The 18254-nt window shown below is 40.4% G+C and overlaps 1 protein-coding gene across 5 annotated transcripts in view; it reads left to right on the top strand.

The window, feature by feature from the left end:
• Positions 1-18254, top strand: part of GRK5 (G protein-coupled receptor kinase 5) — a 252331-nt gene that overhangs the window by 218272 nt on the left and 15805 nt on the right. For all 5 annotated transcript variants that reach the window (XM_053309322.1, XM_053309324.1, XM_053309323.1 and 2 more), the window contains 3 exons: positions 11325-11362; positions 12235-12324; positions 13210-13418. In XM_053309322.1, coding sequence (XP_053165297.1) covers positions 11325-11362; positions 12235-12324; positions 13210-13418 — 337 coding nt within the window. The remainder of the gene's footprint in view (positions 1-11324; positions 11363-12234; positions 12325-13209; positions 13419-18254) is intronic.

The following is an 18254-nucleotide window of genomic DNA, read 5'->3' as shown; positions in this document are numbered from 1 at the left end:
ATTATCCCAGTGCTTGTTGGATTGTCTGTTGTTTCCTGGAAAAACAATTGTAACAAAGTTTAGCTAAGATATGTTTTAGTACCACACATATATCCATTGTAATATTTTGTGCTCATGGGTTGATTCTTTAGTACGACAATGTGATTGCCCCACATAATGATAGAATCATCATGTGGGGACTGATCTAATCCATGGAAGCCATGAATATAGATTGTGTGGGAATTGCTTTACCACAAGGCTGCACAACTTCAGCCTTTCAGGTACCCCTAAGGGTATTTGTACCCAGGGATGTGCGAACAGGTTCAGGACCGAACCTGTTTGAAATAGAACTGGTCTGGTTTGACGACTCGATGTTGAACCAAACCCACCCCTCCAACCTTTTCGGGAGTCCGAAGTTTTTTATTTGTTTTTTTTTAAATTGCACTCATCCCTCTCCAAGGCTGCGGAGGGGGGGCGGTGTCCTCCAGAGGTCCCCCTCCCCCTGCCAGCCTCAGTTACGGCCAAAATTGCCCTGTTCAAGCGATCTTCAACCTGTTCCAGGCCTCACCCCCATGGCCATGGGGGCCTCCAAAATGGCTACCACCATGGAGGTGAGGCCCAGAATGGGCCAAAGACCCAAACAGGGCAATTTTGGCAGTAATTAAGGGCTGTGGAGGCAGGGGAATCCTCTGCACCACCACCCCCGGTGGCCTCAGAGAAGCCCTGGAGGGGATGAGTACCAAAATATATATATATATATATATTTTTAAAGATTGCGAACTGGGGGGGGGGTGGCAGGTCCGAGGGGGTGAAGAACCAAATTGGAGTTTGGGTCCAATTCCGAAACTAAACTGAACCGGACCCAAACCAAACCGACCCAAATCGACCCAAACCGGACCCAAACCGACCTAGACCGAACCGGGCCAGTTTTGTGCACACCCCTACTTGTACCCCTTGTTGGGAATCCCTAGACCTACAAGGGATGGGAGCCATAGTTCAGTGTTAGAGCACATACTTTACATGCAGAAGATTGTAAGTTCTGTCCCTGGCATCTCCAGCTAGGAGGGTCAAAGGTAGCAGCTATACGTGATCACGTATTTGAATATATGGAAAAGCTCTCTGAACGTAGAAAAGGAGTGTATCTGATGTAAAGTTAAGCTAGGACTCTTCTTTCTGCTCTTTTCTTTGTTCAGGAGCTTTTTACACAGGAGACATTTAAAAACATGAATTCTGTACTCTCAGTCTGAAGTAGTCTGAACAAGGCTGCATCACATGCTTTCTCTGCATGTGTAGGATTCCTTGTGTACAAGCTGAAAGACCTATATAACCAGTTTTCATGGTTTCCTTTTTCTGTAGAGATCAGGAAATGGAGTTCTAATATACACTGTTTATCTTTGTGAGCCTGCCCTCTGAGATCATTATTACCAACATCCTATATTTAAGAAGCACTGTAGAAGATTGATAAGACACCATCTGGGAAGCATACGTTCTAGGGAAATAATGTGTTTTAAAAATAGACCACATTGTAAATCATTCATATGGCCCATCACTGTGGTGCTATTTCTTATATTATTTTTTACCATAACAAATGTGATATTGATTTAAGTTTTACATCCCCTCATGCCTGTGATTGCATTAAGCTCTCACTAGAAGACCCTGGCGCAGGAAATTCTTGAAAAAGAAGACACCAAGACTTGCTCCAGAAAAATGATAAATTTTCGTTGTGGTCTCTACCCACCTTCCTATCATTCAGGAACCCTGACAAATAATGGAGAAGTCTACTGAGTTTTGCTGCCATACAGTCAGAGGTTGCATGGTAAAGTTGTGCTTGGTGGATTGCATATAGTGAGGCTCCTCTGCTAAGTATTATAGTGATCTAACCTGCTAACTGACATGCCATTTTTCAGTGGGAATATTTTAACATGGGGGAGTATTCAGGCATGTGACTACCTTGAATGCTTGCTGCTGGAGGTGCCAGGAATTGAACCTGTGACCTTCTGCATACAAGGCGGGAGTTCACTACTGATACCTCTGTTTATCTATACCTCTGGTTTTTTCCTTGGGCTGGTACCATTTCAACATACAAACCAGCCTTTTCCTGAACTAAGCTCCTATACTAAATATTAGGGCAGTTCACATGACCATAAACTAGATAAGAGATGGGTCCTACCCAGATTTGGGAGCTGGGCGTGCTCCCATTTTGCATTGATGTGTTAGATAAAAACAAGATAGAATGCACAAGGAGCCACTGGGTAGGATGAGCATGCCCTACTCAGATTCCGTCCTCAGCTTCTGAACAAGGTAGGCATAAAAATCACCTTACCCAGATGAGGCTGACAGGCAATCAAACTTCCTGCGCATCCTACTTTGTTTGTACTGAACACAAAGTAGCAAAACGGGAGCACATTGGGCTCCTGAAATTGGATAGGACTCATCTCCTACCCAGGTTATGGTTGTATGAACTGTGGCTGATTTTTCATTTAGGGGAAAAATCGTCTTTGATTCCAAGCATGGGTATTGGTTTTTACAAAGATATTTGTAGCTTACCTTTCCTGTATTTTATATCTTTACTCTTCCTTCCTTCCTTCCTTCCTTCCTTCCTTTCTTTTTTCTTTTGGCAAGCGGAAGTAGCTAATAAAATAATTACAAGTGATGTTCTACCTAAAGAAGGTGATGACTATTTGGGAGGGTGGGTAGTGATGAAAAGATAGCCTTCTGTATTAGAAGAACAATGTTCTGTTACAGCTCTTTAAAGATCAAATGCATTTGTGTACATAATGCAGTCAACATGGGGTTAGATCTTAAGATCTTCTTCCACAAACAGAGGGGAGGGATGATTTCCCCCCTCCCCTGATTCCCCCTCTCCCACTGAAGCCCCTTGAGCTCCCTGAAAATATGCTTCTGAGTGTTGGAGACCTACAGGTCTGAGTATGGTCGGTGTTGGATAGGAGGCTGCCTGTGTACGTTGCCTAGAACTCCCTGAACCAAGTGTTGTTTAATTGTACTTAGTTTCTTATATATGTAATTTATTTATTTTATTTATTTATTGTTAAATTTATATACCACCTTTCATTAAAACAATCCCAAGGCGGTTTACAGCAAAATTTAAAAACAAGATTGTAAAAAAGACACAATTAGAATATTAAGCTAAAAATATCAAACAAATCTGATTAAAAATTTAAAATAAAAGCAATACAGAGTACAAAGAGCAGCAAATAAAAAAGACAATCAAATAAAAGCCTGGGTAAAAAACCACAATTTAACATGCTTTCTAAAAGCTGTGATGGAGACCGAGGAGCGAATAGCCACTGGGAGAGCATTCCGGATTCCAAACAGAGTGCCCGGGGCGGGGGGGAGCGGAGGGAGGGGTAAATGCACCTACCTCCACCCTTAAAGTCAGATTCCCACCCCCTCCTTTGAACTTCCCCCACCCAGTTCCATGCACATCCCTATTTAAAGCTTCATGATGTAATTTCATATGATTGGATGCTCAACCACAGTTTTCACCATACGCTGCTTACCTGACTCCTACAATGGCATGTTTTTTATGTGATGTAGGAGTTATAGAAATAAATCTGAAGGATATTGTAGTATATAAGGCCTAAAGGAGGCAGCCTGGGAACAGTCTCTCACATAGTTGCTTCTGCAATAAAGCCCCTTAGCTCCTATCAGCCTTTGATTTATTTGTATGCTGAAAGTTTAATTTGAGTTTGAACCATGTTAGAGGCAGAGAGAGATCCTGGATAATTGACCAAGACTTTGTTTTCCCCTTGGGATAATTGACCATGTAAACAGTCATTTGTTTTTGCAAGAGTATGCTTAATAACAACAACCACCACCATAGGGGCCACAGAAATCACCATCAGCCAATTACAAAAAGCAACTTTACTGGGAACAGCCTATATTCTGCGACGTTATCTATAATAACAGCAACAACATTGATAATAGAATTCAGCCATCCCAGGTCCTTGGGAGGGACTCGATGTCTGGATAAAACAAACCAGTCAATAACACCTGTCTGACTGTGTAGCAACAACAACAACAATAATAATAATAATATGGGACTTCCGACTACAAACAGACAAATATCTGCCACACAATACACCAGATATAACTGTAGTTGAGAAGAAAGAAAAACAAGTCAAAATAATCGACATAGCAATACCAGGGGATAGCAGAATAGAAGAAAAAGAAATAGAAAAAAATCACAAAACACAAAAATCTACAAATTGAAATTGAAAGGCTGCGGCAGAAAAAGACCAAAATAATCCCAGTGGTAATTGGCGCCCTGGGTGCAATTCCAAAAGACCCTGAATAGCACCTCAACACCATAGGGGCCACAGAAATCACCATCAGCCAATCATAAAAAGCAGCTTTACTGGGAACAGCCTATATTCTGCGACGATATCTATAACAACAGTAACAACACTGACAATAAAATTCAGCCATCCCAGGTCCTTGGGAAGGACTCGATGTCTGGATAAAACAAACCAGTCAATAACACCTGTCTGACTGTGTAAACAACAACAATAATAATAGCAATGCTTTATTGCACAATCATCCAAAGTATTGTTTTTATTTAAGTTTTTTAAAAATAATATATATGTGCATATCAAGAATTTATTGCATCTACACTCAGATTACTAGAAAACCACAAAATCTGAATACTCAGCTTTATAATTTATAGAAATCTTAGCATGTTGAATCATTTTGTTGTTCGATGTGTTATAAATGAAAAATAAGGTGAATTATGTGAATTCCTCTTTTCATATAATGCTTCCCTCCATGCTTTTAAAGACAACTATTCCTTAGTTTAGTATTTAGGAGCTAACTGACGAACTAAAACGAAAGGCCAGAGATGCATGCTGCTATCTATTCTCTGGGTTCATTTTGGAATCATGACTGTACTTCCTTAGAAGACTTCACTGTGATTAATTTTCCAAATGAAAATCTGCCTTTGTGGTGACTTGTCAGAGATGCTGTCATTTTGGTTTCCCTAGAAGTATCTGCATCATTTTTAATTTGTCACATTCATGCAAGACCACAAACTAAATGAGAACTAGATGAGTCAATACCATTCAAATGCTAGAGTTAACAGACCAAACCTGACATGACACAGGAGATCTGTGACTGGATCTCCTGGCAACTTTTTGTGTTTGAAATGTAGCTGCTGGGATATAATTTGGATCAGCACATGACACTGGGGGGGGGGGGTGAGGGTTCAACGTATTTGCCCACATCTGTTTGCCCAAATAAATCACTTCCTAAAGCTGCTAATTACTTCAGAGAGAAACAAAATAGCCTAGGTAACCATATTGTACCAGATTAAGCCCCCTCGCATGATGCCAGGGTCTCTACCCTCTAGCAGCTGCTTTCATGATCCATGTCTCTACCCTCTAGCAGCTGCTTTCAAGTTGAGGCACAGATGTCAGATTTGTTTCTTCACTTATAAAATATTTGTATCCTGCCTTTCTGTCCCATAAAGAGGACAGCCAAGCAACTTGTAAATCAAATATAAAAAGCACAACATAACACAGAATAATTAAATATTAAGCTTTTGAAACAAAATTCTGAAAGTCATATCAGGAGCAAAAGCAAAACATAACATAGGTGTATAACATAGGTTCATAGAATAGAACACGGGGAGGACAGTTTAGTCCAGACTAGAGGCACATCGAAGAGGTTTGTTTTAACAACACCAAAACAGAGAGAGAGAGAGAGAGATTCCCAGAAGAGAGAGTTTAACCATCTAGATTCCTCAGCTGAAAAGCCCTGTCCTGCATACCTACCTTCATCTGCTGGTGGTGGGATGTACAGCAGTGCTGTCCTTGAAGATTTAAGTGGACTTTGACGATCATGCAAAGAAATATGGTCTTTTAAATACCCTGTTTCCAAATCATTTTGGTTTTTAAAATATTGACCAGTACTTCCATTTGGGCCTGGAAATATCCCAGGAGCCAATGTAAATTGTACAATATCTAAGTAACATGCTCTCAAAGACATACTGCATACTAGCTGCACTATTTTGCACTAGATGCATGTGTGATAGTGGCCAGATCTGCCTTCTCCAGAAAATGGTGCAGCTTGGTACGCCAACTGAAGCTGTGCAAGAGCACTTCTGGCCACATCCGCTATCTGACCATCCAGGAGCACTCCTAGACTGCAAACCTGCTCCTTCAAGGGGAGTGCAGAGCAGGTTGCATGCCCTAATCCCATACTGATTTTTCTCCCGACCAAAAGCTCTTTTGTGTTGTCTGGATTATATTTCAGCTTGATAGCCCACAGCCAAGTTATCATTGCCCTCAGACACTGGTTCAGGTCCTCCACTGCCTCCCTGGAATCATGACAAGGAAAGTGGATTTATCCTCATACTGGTGACACAAATTGTATGTGCTCATAGTTCTCCCACATCATGTTTGGTTTGGTCCTAAGAAGGGAAACAACATCGGCTGCATTTTGCTGATGGAAAAAATGGGGAGACTGTTTTGTTATTCATCCAGGGAAAACAAACAGCTTGTCTTTGATCCTGAAAATTATTTTCTGTCAAAACCAAGTGGCTGATATCCTGACTAACAAAGTGCATGCATAAGGAGAGACTCCAAAGATACAACTAGGACCTGTCCACCACTCCCCCACAGTCCCTCTACATGTGTATGGTTGCACAAAAGTGGTTGAAATGTCCCCACTCTTCTCATGCTCCAGAAGCATTCTGGAAAAGAAGAAATACGTCTATAGGTTTCCTCTCTTGCAGAGCAGTTCCAGAACGTAGGTAGAGCAGTGATGTTTCACCCATTTGCACAACAGCATGCGCATAGAAGGATGAGAGGGATTTTATGTGGACCCCTGGCATGTTCCCACCATCCCTCTTTATGTATGTGCACTTCTTTAGGAAACTGGTCATTATTCTTTTCCAGTATGATACCAATATAACACTACATTATTCTCTAGTAAAATGTGGGTCTTTATTTATTTATTTTTAACTTCCATGACCATATAGATCTCCATTAATTTTTTAATCTTTTGCAATAGCTTAAACGTTGAATGTTTCCAATTGCAGCCAATGTGTAATGTGAGTGAATTAAGAAATGTAGGTTGTTGAAGGAAATGTTTACAATTAGAATAAAAAAGGTACGTGGAGAATGACCTTTTATTGCATCACTCCAACACTATGAGTCTTTTTGTTAACACTGAGAATAAGCATACAGTAGTTTTCAAAATAAAGCTATCCATTTTCTTCTGTGTCCTCCTGCCCTTCACATAGTTTCTCAGTATTGTTTGTTTGAAAAGTAGGCGTGGTACCATTGGTTTATCTTGCAAAGTTTATCTTATGAAGTCAATTGGGATTTAAACCAACAAAAGGATGGAAACAAAAATGTTCTTAGTACATGTGCCTTCGCTTACAATAATAAATAACATGCATGATATATTTTAAACAAACAAAAAGTTTCCATCATGATTAGCCGGAGAAAAGCATTAAGTTTCCTATCAAGAAATAGCAAAACTAAATAATTAAAATAATAATTTTTAAATACTGGGAAGGAGAGTTCCTGTTTAATGGGTGGTCATCTTGCAATACAAATGCCTCTCTCAGTAGGCTGGGATTATGAATTTAAGCATGAATTGCTTGAGTTCATAATCCCAGACTGAGAGAGAAATGCTTATTTCTCCCATGGTAAAATCTCATGTATACACTCTGTCCACTTCATTTTCATGTGAGAAGGTGTTTACAATTACCCCCAATTAAAAAGCTTCAGATATGCCACATACATGGAAGTACGCACGTATGTGGAATGTCTTTGAACATTCTAAAACATGGTATCTTGGGTGATTTTAGACAAATGGTGACCCATGTGAAAATGAGCTAGTATAGTCAGACTTTGCCATAGTCTTTGAAAAGACATAGATTTCACATAGTCTTTGTCACTTCTGAAAAGTACATGTATTAACTGGGATTTTGTAAGATGAAATAGCAGGATGTTAAATAGAGTTGTTTTTTAAAAGTATATACTCTGATGGCTTTAAAAATCCAGCGATTCAGAAAATGAGAATGTGGACTCTTTAGCTGGACAGCTCCTTGGTTTTGTAGGAGCTATGCCACATAATTTGGCCTTGGTCAGAAATTGTAATTTTGATGTGTAAATAAACTGGTCTGGGTTACTGGAACTGAAACTCTATAAATCTGTTGCTTCACAGAGGACAACTTCCACCTATTTATCAAGTTGCAATGTTGGGGCCACAGCACTCAATACTCAAGGATGTGCCAATGCAATCTCAGCTCGTCCTTTAATCATGTATGTGGGAGAGTATCTGAATTGCCCCTCTACCCTGTTTTGTAGCACATGTAGAGTGGCAGTTCAGATGATCTCCCTCACACATGATTAAAGGACATGCTGAGATTGCACTGACATATCCTTGAGTGATGCCGGGTGAAGTGCTTTCATACCGCAGCTCCAACATTAATATGTGGAAGTTGCTGCAGACTGGTGTTCATCTGAACCAGCTCAGAACTGGGTTTCTGCTTAACCGCCAGCTCCAACCTGAGTGCATAACATTAGGTAAAACTCTAGTTTTGCCTGTTCAGGTTCAGTTCAGAACTTCCAAATCTGCTAACAAAGCAGGCTCTGTATGTTGTTGTTGTTGTTGTTGTTTAACATGAGAGACAGAGCCAGTGCAGATGTTAAATTTCAAAAGGTTTTCTGTCCTGCCCCCCGCCCCCACACACACACTCTTGAGATAAGGGTCTGAAGAGAGGAATCAAGGAAGATTTCAATGTCTACTTCTATAATTAGAAAATTTGAATCTTGCCATTTACACAAATCAGGTAGTAGCTGTTACCGCCTTCCAGGAGTTCCGCTTTGGATGCTGCATTGTTCACATGTATAGACCACTTGTGCAAGCACTTACTGAGGAGTGTTAAGCAGCTGTAGTAATGTATACATCAATCAAACTGGATTGTGCTTAAATTGGTTTAGAATGCAAATGTGAAACCTATTTTGCCTAGAGCACTGGTCCAACTAGGGCTCAGGAGAGACAAGAAGTGACTCGTGATCTAACCTGAGTAAGTTGCACCATTGTCACAGCAACATTTGCTTTAGATTTTTTTTTCTTTTTTCATTTCAAAAGAAATGAAGACAGGATGGGGAAGAAAGTGGGAGGGAGCGAATGATATCTACTCTAGACATATTTATTGGTTCTAGACTAGTTTAACAGCAATGGCTCACAACTCTTGCAAAAAAAAAAATCTATCTATCAGGTTTGTACATTGCCCCAAACTTTCTTCTCTGGGAGGTTAACAATAGCATAAAACAAGTTAAAAGCATATACAAAAAACAATTTAACAATTTAAAATTATGACTTATAGTTATAAAATTATGTTATAGTTATAGAGTTATAGAGTTATAAAATTATACTTATAAAATTGTGACTTAGAGTATTGTGTGACTGACACGAATTCTGCATTATACATGTAGCTCCCTCTCCCCACCCCTCTTCAAAAACACATACACAGCCATACAAATTCCCAGGGCTCCCTAGGAAGAACAAATGACTGTCAAATCAGTATGTATGCAGCATACATATGCTCTGAGAAAAAAGAAGAAGAGAAAGGGCTGTATAATAGAAAAATTGGGTTCTGTGTTGCACATTAGGGTCAAAGGTGAGTCCTAGATAGTGTAGTATATGCATGTTCCCCTTTCCTCTTCCTCTTCCTTTCTTCCTTTTTTGCATTCTATGCTGCATTAATAACATTCATAAATATCACAAGTACCATGAGAGAAACTCGTGTACTTTTTTGATGTTGCATGAGGAGAAGTGTGTTGACACACTCCCTCCATACCCCCATCCATAACTTATCCCTGCTTCCCTTCTCATCTACAGTGAGGTCTGGCTGCCAGGGGTTGGGTGGGGAGGCTCCACAGGCCTTGGGATCCAGGCTCCAAAATTACCTCGGTGCACCTTTTGGCCCCTTCCCATATCCTCAGTCTATCCTAACAGGAAGCACTCCTTTTTCAGTTAGTCCTGGAAACACAAGATCTCCTGGGAGGCGTATTCCCTTCTGCTACAGCCCCTGGCTGCAAGTTAAGCAATATTCCCCTACATGCACACACACACACATGCAGTATTTTTAACATGGGTTTTTGAGGGCACAAACAGCAACTGAACTCTCAAGAATGTAAGAATATAAAACAGGTATATTCATGCAAATATGCATTAGCAGAAATATTTCACAGAAGACCCACAGGACCAGCTCTCTGTTTTTCTAATCTTACTGAACATGAATGGAAGAGATGTAAAACAAATTACAAATTGTAATTTTTACTTAGTGGCACTTTATAACCACAATTAACAAAATAGGCTGCAGAGAATTACAGCATAGGTGGTTGTATATGAACGTTCTATTGTTATTTTTCAGATATTTATTTAAAGCTACTTGAAGGCTGCCCTGAATTTTTCAAATTTTTGCCATCTTGTTTGTATCTTGCCCTTCTAAGGAATACAGTTGATTTCCCCCCTTACAAAAACCCTGTGAGGGTTTTTTTAGAATGAGAGATGTAGCCCGTGTCAGGCAACAAATGTCACATGTTGGGGGGGGGGCAGAGAAACACAACCATGGTGCCAAGCCCTGCCCTTGACTGGCACCTATTGAGGACTGTAAGAGCAGATCTCTATGCATGTATAAAATATGTGCAGTTGGGAGCCCTGTTCTCCATTATGCAGTTGAACTTATATATGTGAAGCCTGTTCCTGTTTCTTGTTTTAAAGGAACGAATAACTTGCCTGAGGATAGCCAGTTAGTTTTATAGCTGAACAAGAGTTTGAACCTGTGTCTCTTATACTTAGCTTCACAGGGCATAGCAAGGTTGTCCATGGGACAAGAAGTGAAGATGGGCCCTTCCCTTCTACCTCTTGAGGGGGAGAGCAAAGACCAGACTGTCAGCTAGCTGGCAGCAGGGGTGGTGGGCCCAGGGACATCTGTTTCCACCCTTACTCAGTTAGAGCTGTGCCCCTGCAAGCCACTGCCCTGACCACTGACTGAAGAATAAATTATGTTGTTGTTTCAACTATATAACCATCCTCATTTACATAATTCCAAGAGTGTTCTGTTGACATGAGCTTCAGGTAATGGCCACAGAGTATTTGAGGACTGGGGTCTGCATCTTGCTTCAAAACCATTTTAGGAGGCTTTGTATTGGTTTTAAATTGGCTTGTTGCATTCTTTACAGTGTGTGCTGGCTCCCCACTGTTTTATAGTTAGTAGGAAAATACTTTCTGAGACCTTGCTGTTCTCATGTTATCAAAGCGGTTCTCACACAAATAACTGCAATCTTTCCCGTATTTTTTTTTAGGGATTTGAAGCCAGAAAATATCCTATTAGATGATTATGGTAAGTCTGAGAGCATTAGGTGAGGCCTTTTCTTCCACTGTAAAGTCGCTTAGATTTAGTTGTGTGACATGTATTGTGCAAAGGCAAATGATTTTCTGAAGTGGGTAGCAGGCTGAACAATCACCAGTGCTTATTGTAAAATATGGAGAATGACTGGGTAACAGCTGTACCCATGACTCCTGCACAACTGAGAAGACGGACAGCGAGAGAGCCATTCTGAAGAGCACTGTGGGTTAGGTTAACATATTCTCTGCATTACTTCAGTAATCATTCTTATTAATGTACAATTATGGTGCTCCCAGCTTTCATTTCTAGATGTGTTTTATCCTTTTGCTTTGGAGTCATTTGCATAACAGGACACCATTGTATTGTATTTTTGTATTGGCAATGCAAACATTGTTGAAGAGCAAGTTCCCAACAAATGTGGCTGCTCTTTATTCCAGGTGTTTGGAATGTTATACCAGAAATGAAATTACCAAGCCCAGATGTACAGGGTGCTTTAGTCTGCTCTTGTCCATATAGCTGACACAGATCAGTACAGGCCAACAAACAAACAAAGCTGACTCCTAGACTTAGTGTTGAGTGATAGAGGGGCAAAAAGTATCTGCCTTCTCTTAAGACAATTCCCAGACTCCCAGTTGTATGCCACCGTTTCCTGCAGGGAGGACAGGAAGCCACAGTTCTAGTCAATCCTTTGCTTTTCATGCTGAGCAGGCCTAGTGAGCCACTTTTTTCAGATGAGTTCTGCCAAAGGGCTACTATCATTTTCTTCCTTGCAGTGTTTTTGATCATGTGAACTGAATAGAAAAAATATTTTTTTCTAGATGTTTGTAGCTATGATGAAACATTTGCTCTATTTTCACCCTCTTTAGGCCATATCAGAATATCTGATTTGGGTCTAGCTGTTAAGATCCCTGGGGGTGAATCAATCCGTGGACGGGTAGGAACAGTCGGCTATATGGGTAAGTGCTTTTGGTATTCCATGTTGTTAGTAATCAGCCCTGAATGTTACTATTTTGAACTTTGTTTGTAATGCAGAGTACATTACAGAGAACCAAAGAAGAAGGGAAGGCACCAAATACACCATTACAGAGTTTGTAATGCAGAGTACATTACAGAGAACCAAAGAAGAAGGGAAGGCACCAAATACAGGAACAAAAGGGGAGCAGACTTCAAGGTGCAGAGAAGATTGATTGCCCACTGCATTTTGAGTACTATAACTCTCAGTCATGGGTGGCTCTAATTCAGTTCCTTTGAAGAGAGATCAGAAGCTTCTTCCACACTACCTCAAAATACGATTTAAGATGTTGTGGAAGACTGTTCAGATCTCTCTTCAGGGCCAGCTTTACCATGAACCAGGATGAATGGGTAACTCCGGACAGCAGATTTGTGGGCCAGTTCTCAGGGCAGTGTGGCAGCCCACCAAGCCCCTTCCTCATGGGCAGCGTCCAGAGGAAGATCAAATGACACCATGCCTCTTCCTTCCTTTTCTGCTAGGAAAGGGGAGAGATTTGAAAGGCATAGGTAACTGGTTTAACTGGTGATTTAATAGCTAAACAGAGAGGCACCATTTGATGCTCTGGTTCAAACATCATGGGCCAGCACTGTGTCTCCTTGAGAGACCTGAATTAAAGCCACTGTGACAAAGGCAGTCCACACAAATGCCTTGTAACAGCCAGCATGTGGAGCAATTTAAAGTGGCTCTAAACGTGACATGTAAACCAGCCCTAATCAAAATGGAATCTTGCCTTTCATTCCTGAACATACCTGCTGATATTTACTTAGCTGTCAGTGTAAGATGGTCAATACAGAACTTTTCCTGGATCTCCTCTTTCTTTCTCTTCCAGCTCCAGAAGTCTTGAATAACCAGCGATACACCCTTAGCCCTGACTACTGGGGATTAGGTTGCTTGATTTATGAAATGATTGCAGGACAATCGCCCTTTCGTGGCAGGAAAGAAAAGGTGAAGCGAGAAGAGGTAGACAGGAGAGTCTTGGAGACTGAAGAGGTGTATTCCCATAAATTCTCTGAGGAAGCAAAGTCTATCTGTAAAATGGTAAGGGGCTGCACTTTTGGGAGCTGGGATTTAAAATCCCTTAGCTAACTATATCAGGCAGCTAATTATGATAATAACTATTGAGGAAGATTAATATGGAGGGGAAGGGTCAGAAAGAGTGAGCAAACCCGTGGATTGGTTGGCAGTGGTAAGAGACAGACTGACTAGTAAAGCTGAATGCCCACTGCCTGCCCACTGCTTGGAGGACAGTGTGGACCACATTATTTCTTGTTGAAACAGTCAGACAGGTGTTATTGACTGGTTTGTTTTATCCAGACATCGAGTCTTTCCCAAGGACCTGGGATGGCTGCATTTTATTGTTGTTGTTGTTGTTGTTATAGATATTGTTGCAGAATATAGGCTGTTCCCAGTAAAGCTGCTTTTTGTAATTGGCTGATGGTGATTTCTGTGGGCCCTATGGTGTTGTTGAGGTGCTCTTCAAGTTGTTTTGGAATTGCACCTAGGGTGCCAATTACCGCTGGGATTATTTTGGTCTTCTTCTGCCACAGCCTTTCAATTTCAATTTGTAGATCTTTGTAATTTGTGATTTTTTTCTATTTCTTTTTCTTCTATTCTGCTATCCCCTGGTATTGCTATGTCGATTATTTGGACTTGTTTTTCTTTCTTCTCGACTACAGTTATATCTGGTGTATTGTGTGGCAGATGTTTGTCTGTTTGTAGTCGGAAGTCCCATAATATTATTATTATTATTATTATTATTATTATTATTATTATTAATAATAATAGAACATTAAAAACAAAAAGCTACAATACATTTTTTTAAAGTGTAAAGACATTTTTTAAAAGCTTGCGTGATCAAGAAGGACTTCACCTGGTGTTTAAAATGAGTCTGGATAGTGAAGATTAAGTCGGTTAGTGCTGGGCTCTGGCCCAGGGGATGGGGCAGTGAGTCGGGGGGGCACCAAGGGGTAACTTTAGAAGCCCAGGTGGGGCAGCGGCAGCAGGCAGTTGTGCTGATACCTTTGTGGGAGCAGGGCCCCACACTTGCCATCACAGGAGAAGAGAGCTGGTCTTGTGGTAGCAAGCATGACTTGTCCCCATAGCTAAGCAGGGTCCGCCCTGATTGCATCTGAATGGAAGACTTGATGTGTGAGCACTGCAAGATATTCCCCTCAGGGGATGAAGCTGCTCTGGGAAGAGCAGAAGGTTTCAAGTTCCCTCCCTGGCTTCTCCAAGATAGGGCTGAGATAAATTCCTGCCTGCAACCTTGGAGAAGCCACTGCCAGTCTGTGAAGACAATATTGAGCTAGATAGACCAATGGCCTGACTCAGTATTTGGCAGTTTCCTATGTTCCTATGATACATTTGTCACCTGAGTCCATTGCCTCACACGGCCTTATGGGGGAGCCATTCTTGGTGCAACCTCTATGACCTGTGATTGATTTCAAAGCTCCTGGGGTATACCGTAGCTCATAAGAATAACCCTGCTGGATCAGACAAAAAGTCTATCTAACCAAGCATTTCTAGCTTGCTAGGAAATGCCATAGTTCAGTGGTGGAGAACATGCTTTGCAGGCAGAAGGTTTCAGGTTCAAATCCTGGCATCTCCATATAGGACTTAGAAAGATACCTGTCTGAAACCCCAGAGAACAGCTGCCAATCTGCGAAGATAATACTGATCTAGAATGGTCTAACACTGAATAAGGCAACTTCCTATATTCATATAATTGCTCAACTTTCAATAAGAGGAGTCTACATACAAGTGTTCATGTTGAAATTTATTTATGGCCCCTATGCCTTCATCTTCTTGGGTTCTAGTGTGGTCAAGCTAGCACAGAGCTGAATTTGTGGAATGTCTGTCCAGATTCTTCTTCTGGTTACAAAGTGTCGAGCTACAAATCATTGACTTGGTTATGTTGTAGATCCAGGACTCAAAGTCTTATACAACAGCCCCCCATCCCCACCCCATTCCTCATCACTGTATAGGAAACACAATTTCTCAGATGTTTAGAATGAATCCTTGTTTAAGATATTATCTTGTGACATTTTCAGGGCCAGGCAATAATGTTCATTTAGTATGAATTCAGAAACAATAGCACAAATCTTTTATGATACCTTGCTGATATTTCTTGATAACTTTGTGTAGATATTGGTATTGGTTTCTCTTACACACTAAAGAAAGGCAGACATCCTTTGAGGATAGCTGAGGGGCCAAAGAAACAATAATGCCTTCTGCTGGGAAAATTGGTTATCAAGGTTATATGTTTTATCCAGAATTTCCAAAGAGTAACTCCACTAGAGTACACTGGGATGAGAATTTTCTACACCGAATCAACAGCATCAAGAATGAATGGCTTCTGCTGGTATTCACAACAATTTCTGCTGGGATGGAATTCAAGTTGTCAGGGCCTTTCTGTTCCCACAGTGCAGGCTCGGGCAGTAAAATTTCCTGACTCAGAGTAGTTTTCAGTCCTTCGATGTTCCTGTAAAAACATGGCTAGCAACATCCAAATGTTCTCTACTTGTAGCTGTGGAGTTTCATAATGTGAACATTGACAGTTGAAGGGAAATGTAGGGATTTGTTCTACTTACTATGTGTGATCTGTATGTTCCCACATATGGGTCTGAATGCACTCAGTTAGTTAGATCTTCTTTCGTGTTGTAAATTATTGGAGCAGGTCAAGCAAAAACAGGCCCAGTCATAGGGACATGCTAAAATTTTCTGGGTCTTTTTCCTGACTTCGGTAGCTGATGCTGTGTGGGTATATTATCATTAGCACTGCCTTTCCATTTATATTTTTCTAGCTTTGGAAACAGTTTAGCTGGAGAATTTTCCAGAAGGATTAGCCAAATCATTGCTGGGACATGAGCAAGTAAGGTTCTGTCTATTGAAACTGAAGACTATATTTAGATTAGATTTGATAGATTTTATTTGCATTTAGTCATCTGTTCATAGCAAAACATGGTAATAATTACACAATATAATAAAATGCAATAAAAGCAGATTACACAACACAAAATCTAAGTAAAATAATGTCACACAAGTCCAAATAAAAATTTAAAAACACATACAACTTACATTTCAGAATCCCCAACATGGCACAGCATTTTCCTTCATGAAGTTTCATCTTATTTACATATTTAATAATAATGTAAAATAATCCTACATTTTAAATAATAATCAGCACAAATGCTTACAGGAAACCACTTGCATTGAACTTCCTGTTGTCTAGGGGCCTAGCAAGGTTCAAGTGGATCCTAGGACAAGACATAAAGATGGGCCCCTACTCCACCCCAGATCCCCCACTGCCTTCTCATCTGTTCATGTCTTTGCTACAGAAGAAATGTAAAGACATAGTGAAAAAACAAAACATTCTCTGCCCACCTTTTCATTCGATCTTGTGCAGTATCACACACTCCCCATGTACAAGAAATGTCTCAGGGACCCAGGGACATTTGCTCACCATGTTTAGTTACAGGTATGCCCCTGGCAGAGACTGGATTACAACTATTCATTTTTTATTTAAAATATTATTTCTAAATTGCAAACCAATACAAACATTTTAGTGAAACAAACTGTATCTTTACCATTATTTTTTCTGCTGCTGCCCTCTGATGGATAAAGGAAAAATAACTGAATTGCAGCCCATGTCGTAATTTTCCTTTTACATGGAGAATGTGGCTTTACATTTTTCTTCTTAAATACATGTTTAAGACTTTAATTCTTTCCTCTTTTTAAAGTTTCTGGCCTGAAGGAGGCCCAAAGTTATTAGCTGATAGCTGAGCTATTTTAAACTCTTGAGGCTTTTTGATAGCGTGTGGTTCTCATGTGCAATATCTCTGGCAATTTTTTAAAATAAAGCTGCAAAAGAGAATTGTTGTTGTTAATAATAATAATAATAATAATAATAATAATAATTTGATTTATATTCACCCTTCCAAAAATGGTTCAGGGCAGTTTATACATAGAAATAACAAATAAATAAGATGGATCCCTGTCCCCAAAGGGCTCACAATCTAAAAAGAAACACAAGATAGACAACAGCAACAGTCACTGGAGGTACTGTGTTGGGGGTGGATAGGGCCAGTTACTCTCCCCCTGCTAAATAAAGAGAATCACCACATTAAAAGGTGCCTCTTTGCCAAGTTAGCAGGGAATGACACCTGACCCAAGCTAGCCAAAGATATTGTTTCTTGCCTATAATATATAAACTATAGCCATTTGCTATTTTCTAATTTTTCTCTACTGTGATTCAGTATTATAGAAGCCCATACTTTCTTTAGAACATAACTTATTCACTTAATTAAAGATAAAGTATGCCATCAAGTCAATTTCAAATCCTGGTGCCCACAGAGCCCTGGTAGCATACAGGAGGGGTTTCCCATTGCCAGTATGAGATGATGCCTTTTGGTATCTTCCTCTATCACTGCTGCCCAATATAGTAGCAGTGGAGATTCAAACCGGCAACCTTCTGCTTGCTAGTCAAGCATTTCCCCACTGCACATCTAAATGCATGGGTACTGGTGAACATTAAATATGCTGGAGCAAATGAGCCAAAAATATTGTAGTTGAGGAAGTCAGGTGAATAGAAAACCATTATATCAGTGGCTTAGGGGATGCTAAAAGGAAGTATAAATGGCTAAGACACCACCTACTTCTTTTAGATGCAATAAGAAATTATGGACATGATCCAGCCATTGGTTTCAATGAGAACTAGTTAAACAACTGCTAAACTTTTATTCCCACTGAAATCAGTGAGATGGAAAGTCTGAGCCTAACTTAGGCTGCTGGATAGAAAGCTCAGAGCAACCTATTTGCTCCCAAATGTTTCTCACTAAGGCCCTGATCAGGTCTTCATCATTTGTACTTACTACA

This window comes from Hemicordylus capensis, chromosome 3 (genome assembly GCF_027244095.1).
Source record: "Hemicordylus capensis ecotype Gifberg chromosome 3, rHemCap1.1.pri, whole genome shotgun sequence".
NCBI classification, from domain to species: Eukaryota; Metazoa; Chordata; class Lepidosauria; order Squamata; family Cordylidae; genus Hemicordylus; species Hemicordylus capensis.
This window is presented reverse-complemented; position numbering and strand designations above follow the sequence as displayed.